The 19,263-nt window shown below is 41.0% G+C and overlaps 1 protein-coding gene across 1 annotated transcript in view; it reads left to right on the top strand.

The window, feature by feature from the left end:
* The first annotated feature begins 13,311 nt into the window (after positions 1-13,311).
* ttc27 (tetratricopeptide repeat domain 27) overlaps positions 13,312-19,263 on the top strand; it is a 107,136-nt gene continuing 101,184 nt past the window's right edge. Inside the window, exon 1 of the mRNA XM_077239467.1 lies at positions 13,312-13,591. Coding sequence (XP_077095582.1) covers positions 13,507-13,591 — 85 coding nt within the window. The 5' untranslated portion in view covers positions 13,312-13,506. The remainder of the gene's footprint in view (positions 13,592-19,263) is intronic.

Genomic DNA, 19,263 nt, shown 5'->3' on the forward strand with positions numbered 1-19,263 from the left:
TGGCTTGAAGGGGGGGCCCTGAGGACCGTAGACAGGTCCCAAGTAGGAACCGTAAGGGGTGGGGCAGGTTTAGCCTCCTAAACCCCTTCAGAAAATAAACAACCAGGTTGTTCTTGCCTATGGAATGGCTGGCCACAAGAGCGTGGAAATCTGCTATGGATGTCACATAGACTTTGAGCAGTGAAATGTCACAGTACATCGGGTCTTCTTTCATAACCGCTGACCAGCTGGAGAAGACAGAAAATTTGAGGGCGTAGAGTCATCTTGTGGATGGGGCTCTAGCCTCGGAAATAGTGTTCAGGACTCTCGCAGGGTGGTCCATCGGCTCCTGTCGAGGGACTAGAGGTGAAGGGCACACAACTCTGCTTGGGGGTGCCAGATTGTTCCTTTCGCTTGGGAAAGGAGGTCTTTCCTCAGGGGAATTGGTCACATGACTGCTGAGAGCATCTGTGTCAATTCTGGGGACCACAGTTAGTTCCGCCAGAGGAAGGACACCGGAAGGGGGTCACCAGTCTTTCCTTCCTGATCTATCTCATGACCTGAGGGAGCAGTGCGACTGGAGGGAAGGCGAATAGGAGAAAGCTGGGCCATTCGTGGATCAGCACGTCCCTGGAGAAATATTTTGGGCAGTGAGAGTTTTCTTCTGAGGCAAAGTGGTCGACATCTGCCTTTCCGAAGATACTCCAGATCATACAAACCGAGAGGAGACGTCTCACCAGTTTGTACAGAAGCCTTGATCTGAGTCCACCTTTGTGATTTATGTAGGATACCACTGACATGTTGGCTAAGACATCGTGCCCTTTCAGATCTGGCTGGAAGGTTCTGAGGGCCAGAAAGACTGCCAGCATTTCCAGGCAGTTGATATGAAGCCTTTTTTCCGCGCTCGACCAGGAGACAGAAGTCGGCTTGCCCTCACATAGAGCTCCCCAACCCGTGTTAAAAGCATCTGTCGAGACCACCTTCCTTCTGGAGACCCTTCCCAGATCCACACCCGATTGGAACCAACGAGGGTCCTTCCAAGGGGTCAGGGCCACTATGTAGCCGTGATCAACCCTGATGTGGAGGCATCTGGGACGCCAAGCTTGGGCTGGAACTCGAGGATTCAGTACTGTACAGTACTGTAGGGGCTGCATGTGAAGCAGGCCCTGCTGAAGTACTGGTTCTTGCATGAGCTTGGCCCCCATTTGGGCTGAATCGAGAACTGCTCCCAGAAAAGAGATTCCCTGGCTGGAAAACAGTGAGCTCTTAGCTGTATTGATCCTGAGTCCCCTGGTGACCACACCCTTGAATCAGGGAGGCCTGCGAGCGAATTGCAGCAAGTTACCTTGTTTTACTCTTTTCAACACCCAACTTGTCACTCCGGGAATGGCTTCTCAAACCTCGGCCTGGGTGGCCAGGGGTTGAAGTCGTTCGAGTGGCAGCCTGCTGTTATGAGAGTAAATTTGTAATGTTTTGAGAAAGTTATAATTTAAGAACAAATTTGTAATGTTTTCTGAACAAAGTTGTAATATTATGGAAACAATTTTGTAATTATTTTGAGAATAAAGATGTAATGTCGTTTGAGTGGCAGCCCGCTGTGTCGGGGGCTGGTGTTTCGGGGTAACTGTAAGAGGAAAATAACTTATAATATAATCTTTTTGAAAAAGTTTGTTTTTTATTTTGTTTGCTATAACAGCGGTCAGTTGAATGGGAACGTGAAAATGAACGGGCCCAAAGCTTGCCGCAATCATATTGCTTCCAACAACCGGAAGCATCCCAGCGTTATCTTAGGCCGGGGACCTTGACGCTCTGGAAAGGGGTAGTGTTTGGCGGAGCGGGTATGCCGTTGAGGCCAAAGCTCTGGTTTGGGCTGAGCGGTCTTAGGCATAGGCTTCACTGTCTGCTGAGTCGGCACATTCTTCTGGTGACTGGGAAGGAAGTGTCGCATAGCCTGCGATGTCTTCTGTGAAACGGTAAAGTGCTCAGCGAAACCGTCCAGCGCGGGGGCAAAGAGGCCAGTGGAAGACATTGGGGAGAGGAGGAAAGTAGCCTTGTCTGCGTACTTGATCTCCATCAGATTCAGCCCCAAGTGGTGCTCCAACACCACCAGCCTGGCCATTGCTCTGCTGATAGCCTGGGCTGTTGTTTTCATGGCACGCGGGCAGGGGTGTAGCACGAGAATCTGGGCCCTATGCATAGGCAGTACTCATGGGCCCCCATCTTCCTCAAACTGAGGGCCATGTGTTTCACAATGTTACGATCTGCTTCTACTAAATCTGACATAAATATAATGTTGACATGATGATATGTAGCTAACGATGAGCTACCGAGCTACCTATGACACTGATTAGCCTATTATTGCTAATTTTAGATATAGCCTATACATTTAAATTTAAATGTTTCAAATTAGGCTACTATAATACTGTGTTGTATGCAAACAGCATTGTTAGTGTACAGTTTATTTATTTAGCCTTCACCTCAGATTACATGTATAACCAAATTATCATCTGAAAGTGTATGTTCTGCTCTTTCAATGGGTTGTCTCAGTTCTTTTTTAGGACTAACGATCGTGGAGATATTCAAGCAGTTTAGCACAATAGATTTTGTGTTTTAGTTTGTGCTCCCCTTTCTTTGAAAAGAAGTCAGTTACCAATTGTTTCCCCTCATTTTGATTTCTTTCCTTTTCCTGTCTTTCCTTTCTTTTTTGGTGGCCTGATTTGGCTTTCTCCAGATGCTCAACTAACTAACATAATCAAAATGCGCGCAGATGGACTAAACCATTTGGCGCATTAGCAAGGGGTGGGACCTTGACACTTTAGATAGTCTTTACTTTTTTGTATACAAAATGTAGTCAGTCAGTCAACCAAGTTAATCAGCCAATACATTAACTTTACATTTCATGTGACATTCATTAGGAAATTTAATTAGGAAATGAAAATATCCAGGTAAAATAAATTATATTCCAGACTTTTCAAGGGCCGTCTCTCCTCTTGGGGCCCTGGTAATCAGTACTGGTTTTATCCCAGTCCGACGCCCCTGCACACAGGGCCGGGTCAGTTGCACTGTGAAGCTCCTTAAACTCCACAGGGTCAGGGCCAGACTCGTCTATGGAACGGAGGAGCTTCTCCTGAAAGAGTTGTGTGAAGGGCGGAGCCTGCTTGTTCAGCCAAGGTTTAGGCTTGGTGCTCCTTCGTACTTGGTGAACTCGTAATGGACCTCCGGGAAGAACGGTGCTGTTCTCTGACGAGGGCCCTGCTGGCACCCCGGCAGGAACCATTCGTCCAAGCAGCTGCATGTGGGCTCCTCAGGGGTAGACCTATCTAATCCGAGCTCCTCGATTACTTTTGAGAGGACGCGGATTAACTCCGTATCCATCCCAGCTCTAGCGTCGCTTGAATCCTTAGACAGAAAGGAGGACGGGGTCATCCAGTGAACCCGACCGGTCCTCGCATCTGAATCCGCTAATGACATGCTGTCGTGAGGAAGATACTTTTCAGATCCCCTGAACGAGACTAGGCTGCTCACAACAGAAAAGGAGTGCTGGTTTGTGTGTAGAAAGAGCACAGAGGAAACCTCTCTATGTGGGAAGAGTGAGGCACACGGGATCTGGCCCAGCATGAAGGTATTTGTGCCCGACTGCTCAGTTTTCTGGTTCCGTTGTTTCTTCTTCTGAGGTTCCTGGGAGGAAGAGAATGGGAGAGCAGGAGGGTTGGAGCCACGCTCTGAAAAGAAAGCGATCCGCGAGCAACAGCAACTTGAAGCAACAGACAAGAACATGCTTAGAATTCCACTGGTGTGGGTGCTATTATATTTATCGTTGTTGGTGTGAACGTGCCTTTACACAATTTCTCTGACTTTTTGATGTTTAATGCTAGAAAATACAAAATCACACAAATCAGGCTTTAAACAGTAGTCAACATTTGAAGTGGATCATAACCTTTCATCAAAGTTATACATGAATTTTTACCTTATTTGAGGAAGGAGCCGTGTGTGAAAAAGATATTTCAGGTTTTTTCCTACGCTTTAAATGAATGAAAAAAGATTTATTGCTCAGTCTGGCATCACATCACATCTTGAGATAATCTGAAATGGAATCATCTTAAATTTTTCATAAAATCTATGTAGTGTGGATCTCTCTCAAGCCTTAGCAAGAACCCCCAATGGAGAAAACAGAGATGCATGATGAGATGCATTCTTTTGGTCTAAATCTCAGCATTTTAGAAGAGATATTGATCAGTCTCTGAGTGTTTCTCGTATTCAGATTGGCAGATATGTAGGAATCCCACTGAGAAACAAGAAGGAATGAAGGTGTGTGAGCGTAGCAGCCCATCCATTATTGATCGAGTGTATTTAAACCCAGAGTGTGATTGTGATCCTGAGAGCTGAGCAGTCATGGCTTGACATGAGCTTGTATTCACACGTGTGCACGCTCCGAGCCGTTTGATGGATCCTCCCCAGTTGGCTGTAATTGCAAGGTCATGATGTTTTTCTGGGAGCCGTACGTGAGCAGAGGGGCTGTGTCTGTCCTCTCTCCTCTGATTTATCATGAGGACGTGGAACCCACAACCAAATTTCAGCATTTTCCTGCATCCTGCATTTAAGACTTGAGTGTCAATTGTTCCCAAGACTAGTATCCATCTTTTAAACTAGCACAATGTTCAGCATGCATGTTCACAACGGCTCTGAGACATTTACTCTAATGAGGCTTGTCCTTTGTTTGTGTGTGTGTGTGTGTGTGTGCGCGCGTGTGTGTGTGCGCGCGTGTGTGTGTGTGTGTGTGTGTGTGTGTGTGTGTGTGTGTGTGTGTGTGTGTGTGTGTGTGTGTGTGTTTGCTCCCATGTGTTACAGGCTGATAGTGTGAGTGTTTATTTGTGTCATTGCCATGTCATGTAAGAAAGGGTTTACAGCGTGTAGTTGAGTGTTAGCTGTATTTGAAGATGGATGCATGTAGCCGCTCAGAACCACAGGTCAAAGAATAGGGATTCATCTTTCCATTTTATTTTAATTCTTTCTCATTTTAGCTCAGCATCATCCTACATCTCTGTATCCTTTCTTTAATGAATGACATGACATGACTAGACTATAGCAATGTAGACAAAACACTGTCACAAAGTCAATAATGAGTGCATTTACATGTATGATATCTTAGGCTTACAAACAAGTATTGTTAAAACTGTGTTATTTTAGTAGGTGATGGTCATAAAAGGTTTTAGCAAAACCAGATCAGCATAACTAGATATTTCCCTGTTAACGAGATTTCGCTCAGAATAAAACTACTTAAATGCACGGATTGGGCAAATGTCTGTTTACACTTTGATATCAAACTCAAATACTAGAAAAAGGTCTTGTGCTCAATTTGTCCTCAGATGGTGGAGCAAGAAGATTTTAATTTAGTGCTGGGATGTTGTTGGTTGCCATGGGGTTTCTATGTTGTTTAGAGTGGTTGCTTGGGATTTGATGGTGTTGTATTATGCCCCTTTTTACAAGATGTAATATAAGTCTCAGGTGTCCCCAGAATGTGTTTGTGATGTTTCATCTCAAAATATCCCACAGATAATTTATTACACCATATTGTAAATGCTCATTTTTGGAGTAGTATCTGCCTGCAATCCCGGAGGCTGCATTTTCAGGACCGCAGTTCTAGGACCACATTTTTAGAACCCTAGGTTTTTGGTGACAACGCCACCTACTGATTTAGAAAACCAGTGACCGGATATTCGTTTAACGAAACTTTAGCAGGACTTGCAAGCTTGTGTTGACTTAGTGACTATGGTATGATAATTAATTCTAGCCAGCACAGTAGCACATTCATTTTGAAAGCTTGTTAATTACTTGTTGTTTTTCCATTTTAAGTAAGTTAAAATAATCTTAATGTTTTAACTGTCTGTTGTTTACCTCACAGTACATGAAATGAGAACGTCTCTTTAATTTGACATCGTTTTTATAATGTTGAATGAGACATTTCACATTTTTTATAGTCATACATTACAGAGAGGCCATCATAATAATTAACTGTTAAATTACCACATGTTAGATTGTGTCATGTACTGTATAGTCTATGAAGTGATTTCAAAGACACAGCTATAGACAAACAATTGAGAAAAGAGGGGAGAACATCTAATTGATAGGTAGTGCTGCTGCATACTTCACAATCTGGGCTTTAAACATTTAAAGGTTAGGAAAAGTCATGTCAATAAGAAGTTATTTCAATTCAGATATCTTGCATATCTCTCTATAATTTTTTTTTTCTCAGTTCAGAGGGGCTTTATTCACATGACAATTTCAAGAACCTTTTGTTCCCACAACATAAAAATAAAATGTTTCAAAATATTTGAACAGTACACGATAACTTATAGTTAACTGTTAATAATATGAACATTCATTTGTATGAAGACTGATATAATTATTTTTGTATCGTATATATTGTGTGTGTATGCCTGTGGACAATAAGATCTTTTAAATATAGAATAAAAAATTAGACAGTTGAACTAAATTATTCCTTATTTATTTTACTTCATAAGTTATTATTTTATGCTAATTAGTCACAATAATTATTCAACGTTAAGCTTTTAGCAACCAGGTTTAATTGCAAGAAAGTAGTATTTGGGTGAAATAAACCTTTAAAACCTTTCAAACGTGGAAATACTGCCTTGGTTGCAAAATTCGGTCCTGGGACTGCGGTTCTCCGATTCGGTAGGTGGCACTGTCACACAAAAAAAAAAACTAGGGCCCTAGAACTGCGGTCCTGAAAATGCAGCGTTGTTCTCTGATATGGTAGGTGGCGTTGTCACAAAAAAACTAGGGTCCTAGAAATGCGGTCCTGAAAATGCAGCCTCCGGGATTGCAGACTGATAATATTGGATTTTTTAGTGGAAGGAAAAACGCTGGCTTTGCAATTACGTTTCTAAGACGCTATGTGTTTTCTAGGGAGTTGGGAAATCCAGGATGGTCTGGTTTGTTCCCAGGGTGTTGCTATGAGGTGTCAAGGGTTATATGGGATATCTAGGGATATATAACTATGGGATAGGCTATCTTGAATGGTCTGGTTAGTTAATAAGGCATAGCTATGGAGTTTTTAGGTTATTCTGAGTGATTGATATAGAGCTTTGCTATGGCATTTCTTGGGCATGGTTATTGGTTTTCAAGGGTGTTCTGAGTGTTTTCTAGGGAGTTGCTATGGAATATCTAGGAGGGTCTGGTTTGTTGGTAGTGTGTTGCTATGATGTTTCTATGGTGTTCTGGTTGGTTGCCAGTGTGTTGCTATAGTTTCCTTAATGGATTTAATGATTCTGGTCGTTATGGCTTGGTTCCCTCCTTTAGTGTGTTCAACATTTGATTGTCCACCAGGAAAAAAGTCAAATTGTTTATAAAATTATCATTACAGTTCAATAAGCTGCACTGGTTTGGGGTATTATTAATTTCCATAGCACAAAAGATTTACATGCAAAAGTTTACATGTAATAAGGGGTTTCCTCTAATCCCTAACCATAAGCAGCCTATGTGCAACAGTAATAGTGATGCTCGCCTCAGCAAACACCATTAAAAAGAAGAGACAGTAAAATAAAAGCTTCAGATCTGAGAGGAAAGTAAGGAAGTGTTGCAGAAATAACAGGTTTATTATCTTTTATGAGGGTTCAACAAACAACCGTTATTGTATTTCTTCTTAAGACTGCACGGATGTTGTCTTTCAGTATTTTTCTACTGAGAGATCTTCTCTTTGCCTTTATCTTTCAGTCCGTTGGAAGCTATTTTCTCTGTGTTCTCCCTCCTCTCCTTCTCAGGGTGGTGTGTTTGTGTTGAAGTTCGGCTCTTGGTGCCCTGCAGGTGTTGCCTCTGTTGTGTCGGACTGGTGGTGACACGCCTCCCTTTGTTCCCAAACAAGCCGCAACAGTCAGATCCGTAGATCCAAGACCTTGAAAAATGGCTTCAATCATTTGAGGACCGGTGTGCAGTTGACAGTTCGGTAAATTAGACTCCAGTGGCCACCGAGATAAATAACTGTTAGGGACTTAAGACCTCCTTTGGCATACTTTTTCACTATTCCAGCAGCTACTCTGAGGTCTGAGCCCATCGATTGCTAGTGTAGAAATTCACACAGTGCTTAAGATTTAAATAATGCAGATTGGGAGGGAAAGGGGAGATGTAGGCAAAAAGAAAGGTACATCCACTGTTCTCAAAAAATAATAGGCAGTGAGTGTTACCCATGTGTGCTGTGCTTTCATGGGGCTGTTGATACATGCCAGTGTGTTTTTCTCCTGTGTTTAATATGAGGCTTAGTCCAGGAGCTGTAAACAACACAAAACTCTCCACAAGTTAATATGAAGGAGCTGAAGTATATGTGGTCCTAACTGCTGACTGACCTTTATTATGAGTGATATTAGACGATGCTGATGTTTCTACCTAAGTTGTCCCTCGGTGTAAACATGGTGTAGTTCAAATCATTTTGTGTTGACTTTACCTGCAGAAAAAGTACATTTACTTTTACTGGTCACTTTTTGGAGAACCAAGAAATTTTTGAGTGCAGCAAGTACAGTGCTGAGACAGAACCGTGGCCGAGCAGTCAGCACACCACACACCGAGCTTGATGCTTGAGCGGTTGAAATAAGTTTAAGTGCAGATTTTATTTCCTGATCCCATTAGTAACCTACTGTATAAAAAATGTTTTTTTAAATGGCTGTACACTGTAAAAAAAAATTGCTGCCTTAAATTTAAGTAGTCAGCTTGGATGTTTGTCATTGCAACTTAAATTACATTAAACTGAAAATTTTGGTGAATCTTGTATAACTTACAAAAGCATATGTTGGCATAACTTATTGATCATATAATTTTTTATACTATGTAAATATATGCCAATATATGACAATACTATAAAATCGGCTTTGTACTTTTAAAATATATTGATAACAATTCATAATAAAAACAGGTAGTGAGAACAGAAATCCACATGCTAGATTAAAGTAAAAAACAACAACAAAAGGCCCAAAAAGGCTGAGTGTTATACCTCGACTCAAGGCACTTACTTTACTTTATTTTAACTAAATTTGTATTTAGTTATTTATATTATTTTTATTTGAACTAAATAACATAAAGGGCCCTATTTTAACGATCTAAGCACATGGTCTAAAGCGCACGGCGCAAGTGCACTTAGGGCGTGTCAGAATCCACTTTTGCTAGTTTAACGATGGGAAAAATGGTCGGCGCGCCAGGCGCATGGTCTAAAAGGGTTGTCCTTATTCTCTTAATGAGTTATGGGTGTGTTTTGGGCATAACGTTTAATAAACCCAATCAGAGTATCATCTCCCATTCCTTTTAAAAGCCAGTTGCATTCGCGCCATGGCTGATTAAACTTAAAATTTTACATGGCGGAATTTGCAAGTGGAAAAACTGATGCTTCTCTGCATGATATGGCCCATAATGTAACATAATTTTAATATACATAATTTACAACAAAAAGATCTCTCATAATGTTTTTGTTACAAAACTTTTTTCAATATTTTTCTTTTGAAGTATTTTGTTGAATATAATATAAATGTTAATTTGAAGTACATGATTTGTTACATAATTTACCCTGTAAATTGTATTTTGTACAATTAGAGAGCGAGAGAGAATTCAGAATGAGTTTGTAACTGCATAAAAACAAGCTGCCCACATATAAAGAAACCCATAGTTGACATTGCATTCTTGTTCTGATCCTACAGCCAGACTTTTCTCTACTGAGAGTTAGAATACAGCCATATCTTGCCTGTATCTCTGTCTATCCTTATATCTGACACACACTCACGAACATACTTTACACACTGCCAAACCTTCCGGACTCCAGCGGTCCTCGGCCACTCCATATAATCAAGACGAATCATCTGCTTGATTTTTATAAAGAGAATGACCTTCTACTATACCGCCAGAAGCATCAGAGGCATGAGAGAGACGGAACAGGAGGGCTCCAGTCCAGAAGTCAACGGTCCCCTCAGGTTCCCTTATGCTAGCAGTCAGTCATTTGGTGCAGATATAGATGTAGACCCGGCCCTTTTCAGAGCTGCGTTCCTTGTCTTCTGTCTTCGGGCTTGTGTTTCCACATTATGAAGGTAAAATCTTACCTTTCATGACAAATCGAGTCCTCCCTCGAAACTGGGTCTCTGTCAACTATAAGTAAATGATTATACGAATTTAATATGAACGATATTAATTTAAAATATGTATAGGTTACTATAGCTTTAGTAGCGCATATAACACAAATTGAACGTTTCTTTCACTGGATAAACTGTTCAATAATAAATAATAATATAATAATAACCTATTACATGAATAAATGAAAATAATTACATTCTTTTTATAACTGAAATATTTGGACATTTAACATGTAGCTACATTGAAGATGATTGTAAATACATGTAGGGCAAATGCAAACGTGTGTATTAACTAAGCTATCGGGCTAATACTGTATGCTATGATAGTACATAAGCTAACTAATAGGCTACAGACATCAATGGTCATTATAGTTCAAACAGCATTTATAATTTTGTAGGAATTTTAATCAGGTGCTAAAGAGAGTGCCTATTAAAATTAATTTGAGCCAATGGGATTGCTTGGGGTCCTAATAGAGACATGGGCTGCATCCAAAATCAAAAAAGCATATACAGTAGTAGCCTACTACAAGTATGTGTAGTTGCATGTAATACATCCGCCATGCTGTCATTATCATGTGACCATACCAGCCTCAGTTATCACTTCACTAAGGGTGTATTCACGCCAGGAAAGTCCGATAGTTCAATTGCTTTGGTCCGGACCAAAACTATTTTTTTGTTTTTTGGTAAGGTTCGCTTTCACACTGCTCTTTTTGCAAGTGAACCAAAATTTGTAAACAAAACCACACGTGTGCTAAGGTCGTCCATTCATTGGACAAGGATTCTCAAGTAGGGAAATCAGGAAGTGCAAAAAAGGCTCGGCATTGAGATATTTCGTACTGCAATATTTGTTATTTTACTAATTTTGTGTTATTCTGTACAAACGCAATATGAAGAAACAATGTTTGTTATTTTACTAATTTTGTGTTATTCTGTACAAACGCAATATGTTTTCATTCATAGAGAGGGGCTATATGTTCACACATTCAAATAATGAGATTCTTATTGTATATACTGCTAACAAGTGCTGTCAATGTTAACGCTTGCGATTAAGTTTGTCCAGTTTAACGCAGCATCATCCTTGTATTGTAACTATCGTTACATTACATGAACTGCAAAAGCTTTTTTTGCATCTATGCGCGATTAGACTAAAGAGAACGCTCTGTATGTGAATGTCCTGATGCACACACTCATTCATTCATTCCATTCCAATGATGCACACACGACGCGCAGAAAGACGCGCAACAGTATCGTGTGGCCAGACAGCGCGCCGGTGTGGTACCGAATTTTGACCCCCGCCAAATTACTACCCCCCTAGCATTGGTAGGTTTAGGATTAGTTGTGGGGGAGGGGTTAGGATTAGGGGTGGGGTTAGGATTAGGCAATTAGGTAGGCCTAGTGACTTCAACGAGGGGGGTAATAATTTGGCAGGGGGCGAAATTCGGCACAACACCGGAATGGAATTCTCTTTCGCACTTGAACAACAACACAAACCATTATGCCAAAATCTCCGACTACGGAAGCCTGTTAACTCAAAGGCGCAGTGCTTACTTGCAATTGGGTCGGTTCATGTTCACACCGTAAACGAACCGTACCAGAGTTCGTTTGGAACCGTACCGAGACCACCTCTTCAGCTGGGTCTCGGTTCGGTTGTTTGGTCCGCACCCGAGTTCGATTGCTGTATTCACACCTGCCCAAAAGGTCCGCACCAAGGGGGGAAACGAACAAGAGTTCGATTCAATCGAACCAAGGCAGGTGTGAATACACCCACATTCACAAATCCTCTCCCGTGGCCTCGTGGGATAGTAAAGTGTCCATCGAATGCACATTTCAGAATCTCGCTGGAAGTAGGCCTAGGTCATCCGGTTATTTTTTGCCTATTAGGCTATTTTATTCGGACATACTTCTTTTTAACATTTGTCACACGTTTTTCGCCTATTAGTAAGGAAGTCTGCGATTTCGGATGCAGCCCCGGTTTCGAGGAGGACCTGATTTGTCACCACAGGGCGCACCCCCTGATTTCACCCCCCCGGATTATAAATGCAACGCATTTTTTTCATTTACATGTATTACTTTTTAGCATTTAGTAATTCCTTTATAATAAACACTATAAGTGGTCAATTAAAAGTGTTATTTAAAACATACGCGCAGAGTGTGACCTCATATCGTGACCGTTGCCGTGTATGTAGAATAGAAATAATGTGTCCGCTGTGCAGGCCTGATAGTGTAAACAGCTCAATAACCCTTTTATTTAAAGGCTTGATTTATGTCTCGTAGACCGGTGGGTAATTACTCTTCGATAGCGATGCTATAGAAAAATACAGGGCAACCGAAAAAGTTCAAACACAAAATTCTAAAGATGGCTGCGCGCTTAATTGTTTCTCTGTCTGTCTATATAGTGTTCATTTGCACAGGAAGCTTTTATATTCACACCACAGCTCTGTGTCTGCTTAAATTAATCAAATGCTTTCTTGGTAAAATGGACAAATATAATTAACATGAGAAGAATGATAAGAGGAAAAGGGCTCGTTGACTGGAAAGTTTCTCCAAAGAAAACAAATAATCTCTGGGTCTGTCTCACTCTTTCAGCATGCAGTTTAGCATTCTTTCATCTTTTTTTGATATGCCAATCTTTCACTCTCTGGTTGAATTGCTTAAAAGTTAAGTTCTACTTAGCACACAAGCTTTAAACTTGTGTTTTAAACTTTTATAAGCTCTCTTATACAAAAGAGAGCTGTAACTGTAATAACAAAAAAGTGGGAATTTACACTGGGAATTTAATTACAAAAGTTGTACATATTATTATTATTATAAAATTAAATATTAGTATCTATCCTATAGTAGGCTATATAAAATCAGTTGGGTTGAATTTGATAAACCAATTTAAAAAATAATAAAAAATAAATACTGCAAGGCCAGAGGTGAAAGGTCATAACATAACAGATTTTAATAAAAGTTAATATTTCCGTTTTTGTGTTTGTTTAGATATTCTGGACATGTCGTCTGGACATTGTATTCTTTATCGGAAAGCGGATACAAGTCAAATAATAAACCAGTGACAATAGAATGGTTAATTACAATTCGAATTTGCATACAAATCAGATATTATTTCAATCATGTAATAGATTTAAAGTAACCTAACTCTGATGTAACGTTGCGTAACTTGCGTTCATTTGAGCGCCTGGTCAAATCTCGACGCTCCCTCGGCGTCGCTTCCTTATTAAGTATCCCATAATGCACCACGTTGCTGTCATGGCTGCTCACTGATGACACTTACAGCACATGGGTAGAAATCAAACACATCAGAGTGAGCACACGAGCACTAGCAATCGCATCTCACGTTCACACAGAGCAGGTCTCGAGCGACGTGACGCGTGTTTTATTTCTCTTCTGAGGGTTGACGAGGATGATGATGCTGCAGCTGGAGGCGGCGGTTCTGGGCGGACTGAGTCCGGGTCCGGACTGGAAACAGATAGGCTTCAGCACCGCAGGTAAGAGACAGCGGCAGAGATCTTACATCATGTGCTTTTGAGATGACGATATTGGCTGATGTTGATCGTTTCGTCCAGCTATGGATTTGGATCTGCTCGGTTATTGATGTGGATGTTTTCCGTGCTAGATGATCAATGTTTGCTGGAAGCAGCAGTTATTCTCACGTGGTTTAAATGTGCCGCATGTGTGTTGAAATCTCAGCTCGCGCTGACGCACAGGACTGGGTCCAGACAGACTGTGAACAGAGCTGCATTTGAAAGCGTAACTTCTGTATCTGTGTATTGACTGATTGGAGGATTTGTGTGGGTATCTTTAGCGCATCGGACAGCCGGACACATGAGGATAGATGCCTGTGTATTCTATTGATGTCGAGGTGAGCATGTGCATGAGAGAAAATATGCTGTTATTTAGCTCACAGTTTTAGAACAAAGCCGCATGTACACACTCCTATGCCCCTGTTAATTTAAGTGGGCGTTCACTCAGGAGGACGAGGGGCGCAACACATTTGAGTTTTTTTTTAATTAGCGGAACTTACTGAACTCATATACTTAAAATTATTATCATGAAAGAATGTTATTAAATTATTGATCCGTTAACTGTTCATCCGAACCTATTGATGCGGACGGAACACCGTACGAAATAAACGGACAGTTATCTTGCTTTACGACTCCGCTGCACCGCAACACCACTATAGATTCTACAGCGCGAAACATACAGCGAGCATGTATAGTGCGATTCTCGAACGCATGACTTTAATGAGCAGTACTTTTATCGAATCTAAACCGTGCAGCAAATGTAGTTCCATTTCGAACGGAGGACTCCGAGTCGGTTCTAAATGAGGAATCTAATCCGATTCCTAAATAACAGAGTCTTTAGAGTCGATTCTCTTAGTGAATTAAGCAAATATAGTTATTGTTCCGGACAAATGACTCTTTTAGCCGGTTCTTGTTAGGGAATCAAAATACAGCGTTGCTAATGTAGTCCGGTTTCTGAACAAAAGATAATCAAGGGTCCATTATTTTAGTCATTCAAGCGAAAAAGGGGGTGTCTCAATCCACTCCTGATCTCGTGAATCAGTATGTCTGCTCAATGATTAAATGTAAATGTTATGTAAACAACTTGCACACTATTAATTAAACGGACAGTTGAGTTGATGGCACCCATTGACTTCCATAGTTTTTTCCCCCTCCCTACTGTGGAAGTCAAAGGGTGCCAGCAACTGTCTGGTTACCAACATTCTTTAAAATATCTACTTTTGTGTTTAACGGAAGAAAGAAACTCGTACAGTTTTGGAACAACTTGAAAATTGTTCATTTTTGGGTGAACTATCCCTTTCAGAAAGGTGGTGTAATTTCCGGTAAGGGAGCATAGTGAGCATCGATGCTTCCTGGTTTTACGGTGCATTGTGTAATATTTTTAGAGAGTGAACGGTGTAGTGCACTGGAAGGATTTTGCGATTGAGACCCTGTCCCAATTGGCACCCTAAGCACTTGCGGTCTTCCTACGAGTCTGCACTTTTGTGACGGAACGCCACTTTGACTGTCAGAAGAAGTCTGCTGCAGAGCGCAGTGCGGGCTCGGCAAAAGTGTGCATCGAGGGCACATATCGACCACAAAGGGGGTGCACTCAAGCATCCTTCTGAAACCTAAAGTGACAAATGGGACACCCTACGGTCTCTTGGACTAAATCCGCACGCTGCCCATTGTAAGTCCACAAGACCGAAGGTGCATATGAAGGCTGGATCCCAAATTGCACTCTTCTGACTTGTGGACCTCCTTCGAGTTCACACTTGGTGACGTCAGGAAGTCCAGACCTGGGGCGCTGGCCTCAAGTCCACGAGGGCACGCGAGAGTGTATTTTGGGACAGGCTTGATGACATCATGCCACCGAAAGACAAACAGCCATGAAACTCCTCCCCTCATTTATCTGATTGGGTGTTCGCAATGATTCCTGGGTAGGTAATCCGTGTGGAGGGTGCGAAAGTGCGGGTTTCGCCAAAGTCCGCATCAAGGGCACAAAGGCGGTGCTCGCGAGCACACTTCCGAGCGCTGAAATACTGAATGGGACACCTACGGACTCGTACACTTGGCGAGCACGCGCAATTTAAGGCCACGAGACCGCGAGTCCACATGAAGTGTGCCATTTGGGACAGGGCCTGAGACGGCCCTTATAAGTGCCCTGACTACTGAACTAGGGAGCTGATTGAGATGCACCCAGTGTAGTTAGGTTACCAAGCAAATTACTATTTTTGCCAGTTCTTTTTAATGAATCAAAATACAGCGGAGCCCAAATAGGGTGTTTCTTTAACGGAAGGCTGCACCCTCGCTGGGTCTTTCCTAGTCCAGTCCTTCGGAGTCTTGTGGGCTAGAGTCATCCTCCGCATTAAACAATGAGAAGTCTTGACTGTGCACACATGGCTACATCATAAATGTTTCTGCCACTGTTTTATTAAAAAAAAATATTTACAAAATAAAATAATTTACATAATGCCTTGATCTCCAAAATATTTTTTTTGTCTTGCATTGCATTGTAAAATTTGATGAGTTCAGTGCCACTTCATTTTCCGATGATTCATTTTGCAATTGGAATGTGTGCAAAGGATTGCGGGTTAATGGAGGATGTGAAGGATACACTTGATGCATCCTTCAAAATAAGCCAAATGAAGGCTGCCTTCAAACGATCCTTCAAATTGAAATGTCTTTCGACAGAGCTTGATGATGTGGCAGCCGACTTATGCTGCTTTCCGATTGAGAAGCACCTGTCCTGTAGTTGGATTGCCGAAGAAAATAGGCATAAAAGATGATTCTTTTGGTAAATCAAACAAATACAGTGAAGTTCATTTCCTTAAATGACTCTTATGAGACGGTTCTTTTTAGGCAATCAAAATACAATGCAGCCAATGTAGTCCAATTCCCAAGTTATTGACTCTTACGAAGTGGTTCTTTTAAGTAGACCACAAACATAGACATTAGTGCATGCGCATTTAGTGTAGTACGATTCCTGAACGAATAACTTGAGTGAACCGGTAACACACCGGTTCTGGATTTATCTGACTTGCTTACTGAACCGCAAGTTATTCATCATGCCTGACTCGGAAGTTAACCAAGATCTGTTACTATGTCAATGGCAGTCTTATGTTGATGTTGTTGGTTATATTAGTATTTCATGTATAGGCTACTGCTTTGATTATACAAGTCGTCTTTAAAATGCAACCTTAATGGTGTGGTCTGGATGTGAAGCATTGGCCATAGTGTACTTAAAGCTCCAGTAGGTAGCTTTTGTAAACAAATATTTTTAAAACTGTCATTATGTCCTGAAAGTAGAATATGAGACAGATAATCTGTGAAAAAAATCAAGCTCCTCTGGCTCCTCCCTGTGGTCCTACTGCCATTTGCAGAAATACACTGCTCCCGGTCAGAAACAACCAATCAGAGCCAGGAGGAATGTCTTAGCAGTGTCAATCACGCTCGTGTACGCGCTGATCACCCCTCTCTTGCACAGCGCGAGCGCGTACCGTCGTTCGTGACTCTCCTGTTCAAACTCGTTCATCCAAATGAACGAATCTTTTTTCGAGTCATTTCATTCAACGAACGAAATGACTCGAAAAAAGATTTTCGGAGTCATTTCGTTCATTCAACGAACGAATGACTCGAAAAAAGATTTGTTCATTTGGATGAACGAGTTCGAACAGGATCACGAACGTGCATCACAGAACAGAGCAAGGCGAGCATTTGTGCTTATAAAACTTAAAGTTTTTTATTTATTTTTGAAATGACCGATCGTTTCACTAGATAAGACCCTTATTCATCGTCTGGTATCGTTTAAAACCCTTTGAAGCTGCGCTGAAACTGTCAATTGGTCCTCGAAACGTTTGTGTCCTATTGAAGTCCATTATATGGAGAAAAAGCCTGGAATGTTTTCATCAAAAACCTTAATTTCTTTTCGACTGAAGAAAGAAAGACATGGACATCTTGGATGACATGGGGGTGAGTAAATTATCAGCAAAAGTTTTTTTTTAAAGTGAACTAATCCTTTAACGTTATCTTAGTAGCTATAACTTATAGAAAGAGTGCAACCTTATAAAGTTACATGTATTGCAAAATACATTATGATTTGAGGACCAAGTTTGTATTCAAAGTATGGGCAGGCCATAGTCAATGTAAAGCATATTGTTGATGTTTCGTCCCTATTAGTGAATGTTCCATAACTGTTTATAATCCGCCGTCATCGGTGGTCCTGCTTACTAGCCTGCGCGTTCACGGCAGGCTCCGCTGTGGGGGAGGAGCTGTGGAGGGAGGGCTTTTGCGCAGCAGAGAGCAAGGGGGTTGGACCTGTAAGTTGTGCTTGTTCAAATTTTCAGGCTAAGTCAACATTTTCTCAAAACTCCCTACTGCAGCTTTAATTTTTTTTTTTTAAACCCACAGAGGGAATGCAAGAACCTTGTGTGAACCTATTAGTCTAGATTACGATTTCATTACTACTCTATTGCTTGCCTCTCATTTCATACATTATCTATCGCCCCATCTCTGTCAGTTTAATGTGCTGTAGTGGTGTGACAAATAGCTGTGTACAGTGTATTATGTATATTGTAACTGTTAATTTGTATACATCCTACATTGCATATGTCATTCCTTCTCTTTCTTTTTCTCTCTCTCTTTCTCTCTCTCTCGAACATCAACCTCAGGAGTGATTAATGTGTAACTCATAGGATAGTTTCTGAATTGTCAATCTGATCTTCAGTAAAGCTATATGAGTCTGTCCTCATTCAGTCACATTTTTTCACTTCTCCTCAGAAGAGATCAACGACTGAGCGAAGTATTCTTCTAGAAATAGTGCAGCTTTCTTCATTCGTATCAGAGGTGACACCATTTTGTATCTGCAAATGGAAGCGGAGTAATCCAAGATCTAAACTGAATTCAAGGCACTTTACACTATAATCAAATAAGAATCCATTTAATTCAGTGTAGCTCTCCATATATATATATATATATATATATATATATATATAATGTCCCCACGGGTTTATTATAGCTGCCTGAGGATAAAACTAAAATAAGTATTTGCTTTTGACTCTTTGTGGCATATTTGGAGCATCGTTCACCAGAAAAAAAGTGCTTTAAAGTAACTGCATGTTTGGCAAAAATAAACAGTTTTTCTGAGTGAGAGCTTTTTCAGGCCGGTTCTTTGTGTACAATGAACTATTTAATTTCACGGTTCACACATTTCATGCAGGTGTACTGCTGCTGCTCTCCTTTTTGTTTATGGTTTTCCTTTTTTCCTCTATTATGCAAGTGACTGAAATTGAATTTGAGTTTGATTTTTGAGGAGTTTGGAAGTGAACTTGAGTTGTATTTGTGTAGTAGACATGGACAATTAAAGGGATTGTAATGTTCACCCAAAAAAGAAAATTCTGTCATTAATTACTCACCCTCATGTTATTCCAAACTTGTAAGACTTTTGTTCATCTTCGAAACATGAATGGAGATCTTTTTGATGAAACTGTGTGTTACTCAGCACGTTTGATCTTCCACAACAACCAATGAGGTTTATTGTTGTGTGTTAAGTAGTACTTTTGAGCTTCCATAAACCTCTTGCGCATCAAGCAAGTTCGGTTGAACTTCTGTTTATGTTCGCTGATCAATGTTTCTGTGTGAATAAAAGCCTAAATTCA

This window comes from Siphateles boraxobius, unplaced genomic scaffold (assembly GCF_051911475.1).
Source record: "Siphateles boraxobius isolate OS27281-9 unplaced genomic scaffold, OSU_SipBor_1 22, whole genome shotgun sequence".
In the NCBI taxonomy this organism is placed as follows: Eukaryota; Metazoa; Chordata; class Actinopteri; order Cypriniformes; family Leuciscidae; genus Siphateles; species Siphateles boraxobius.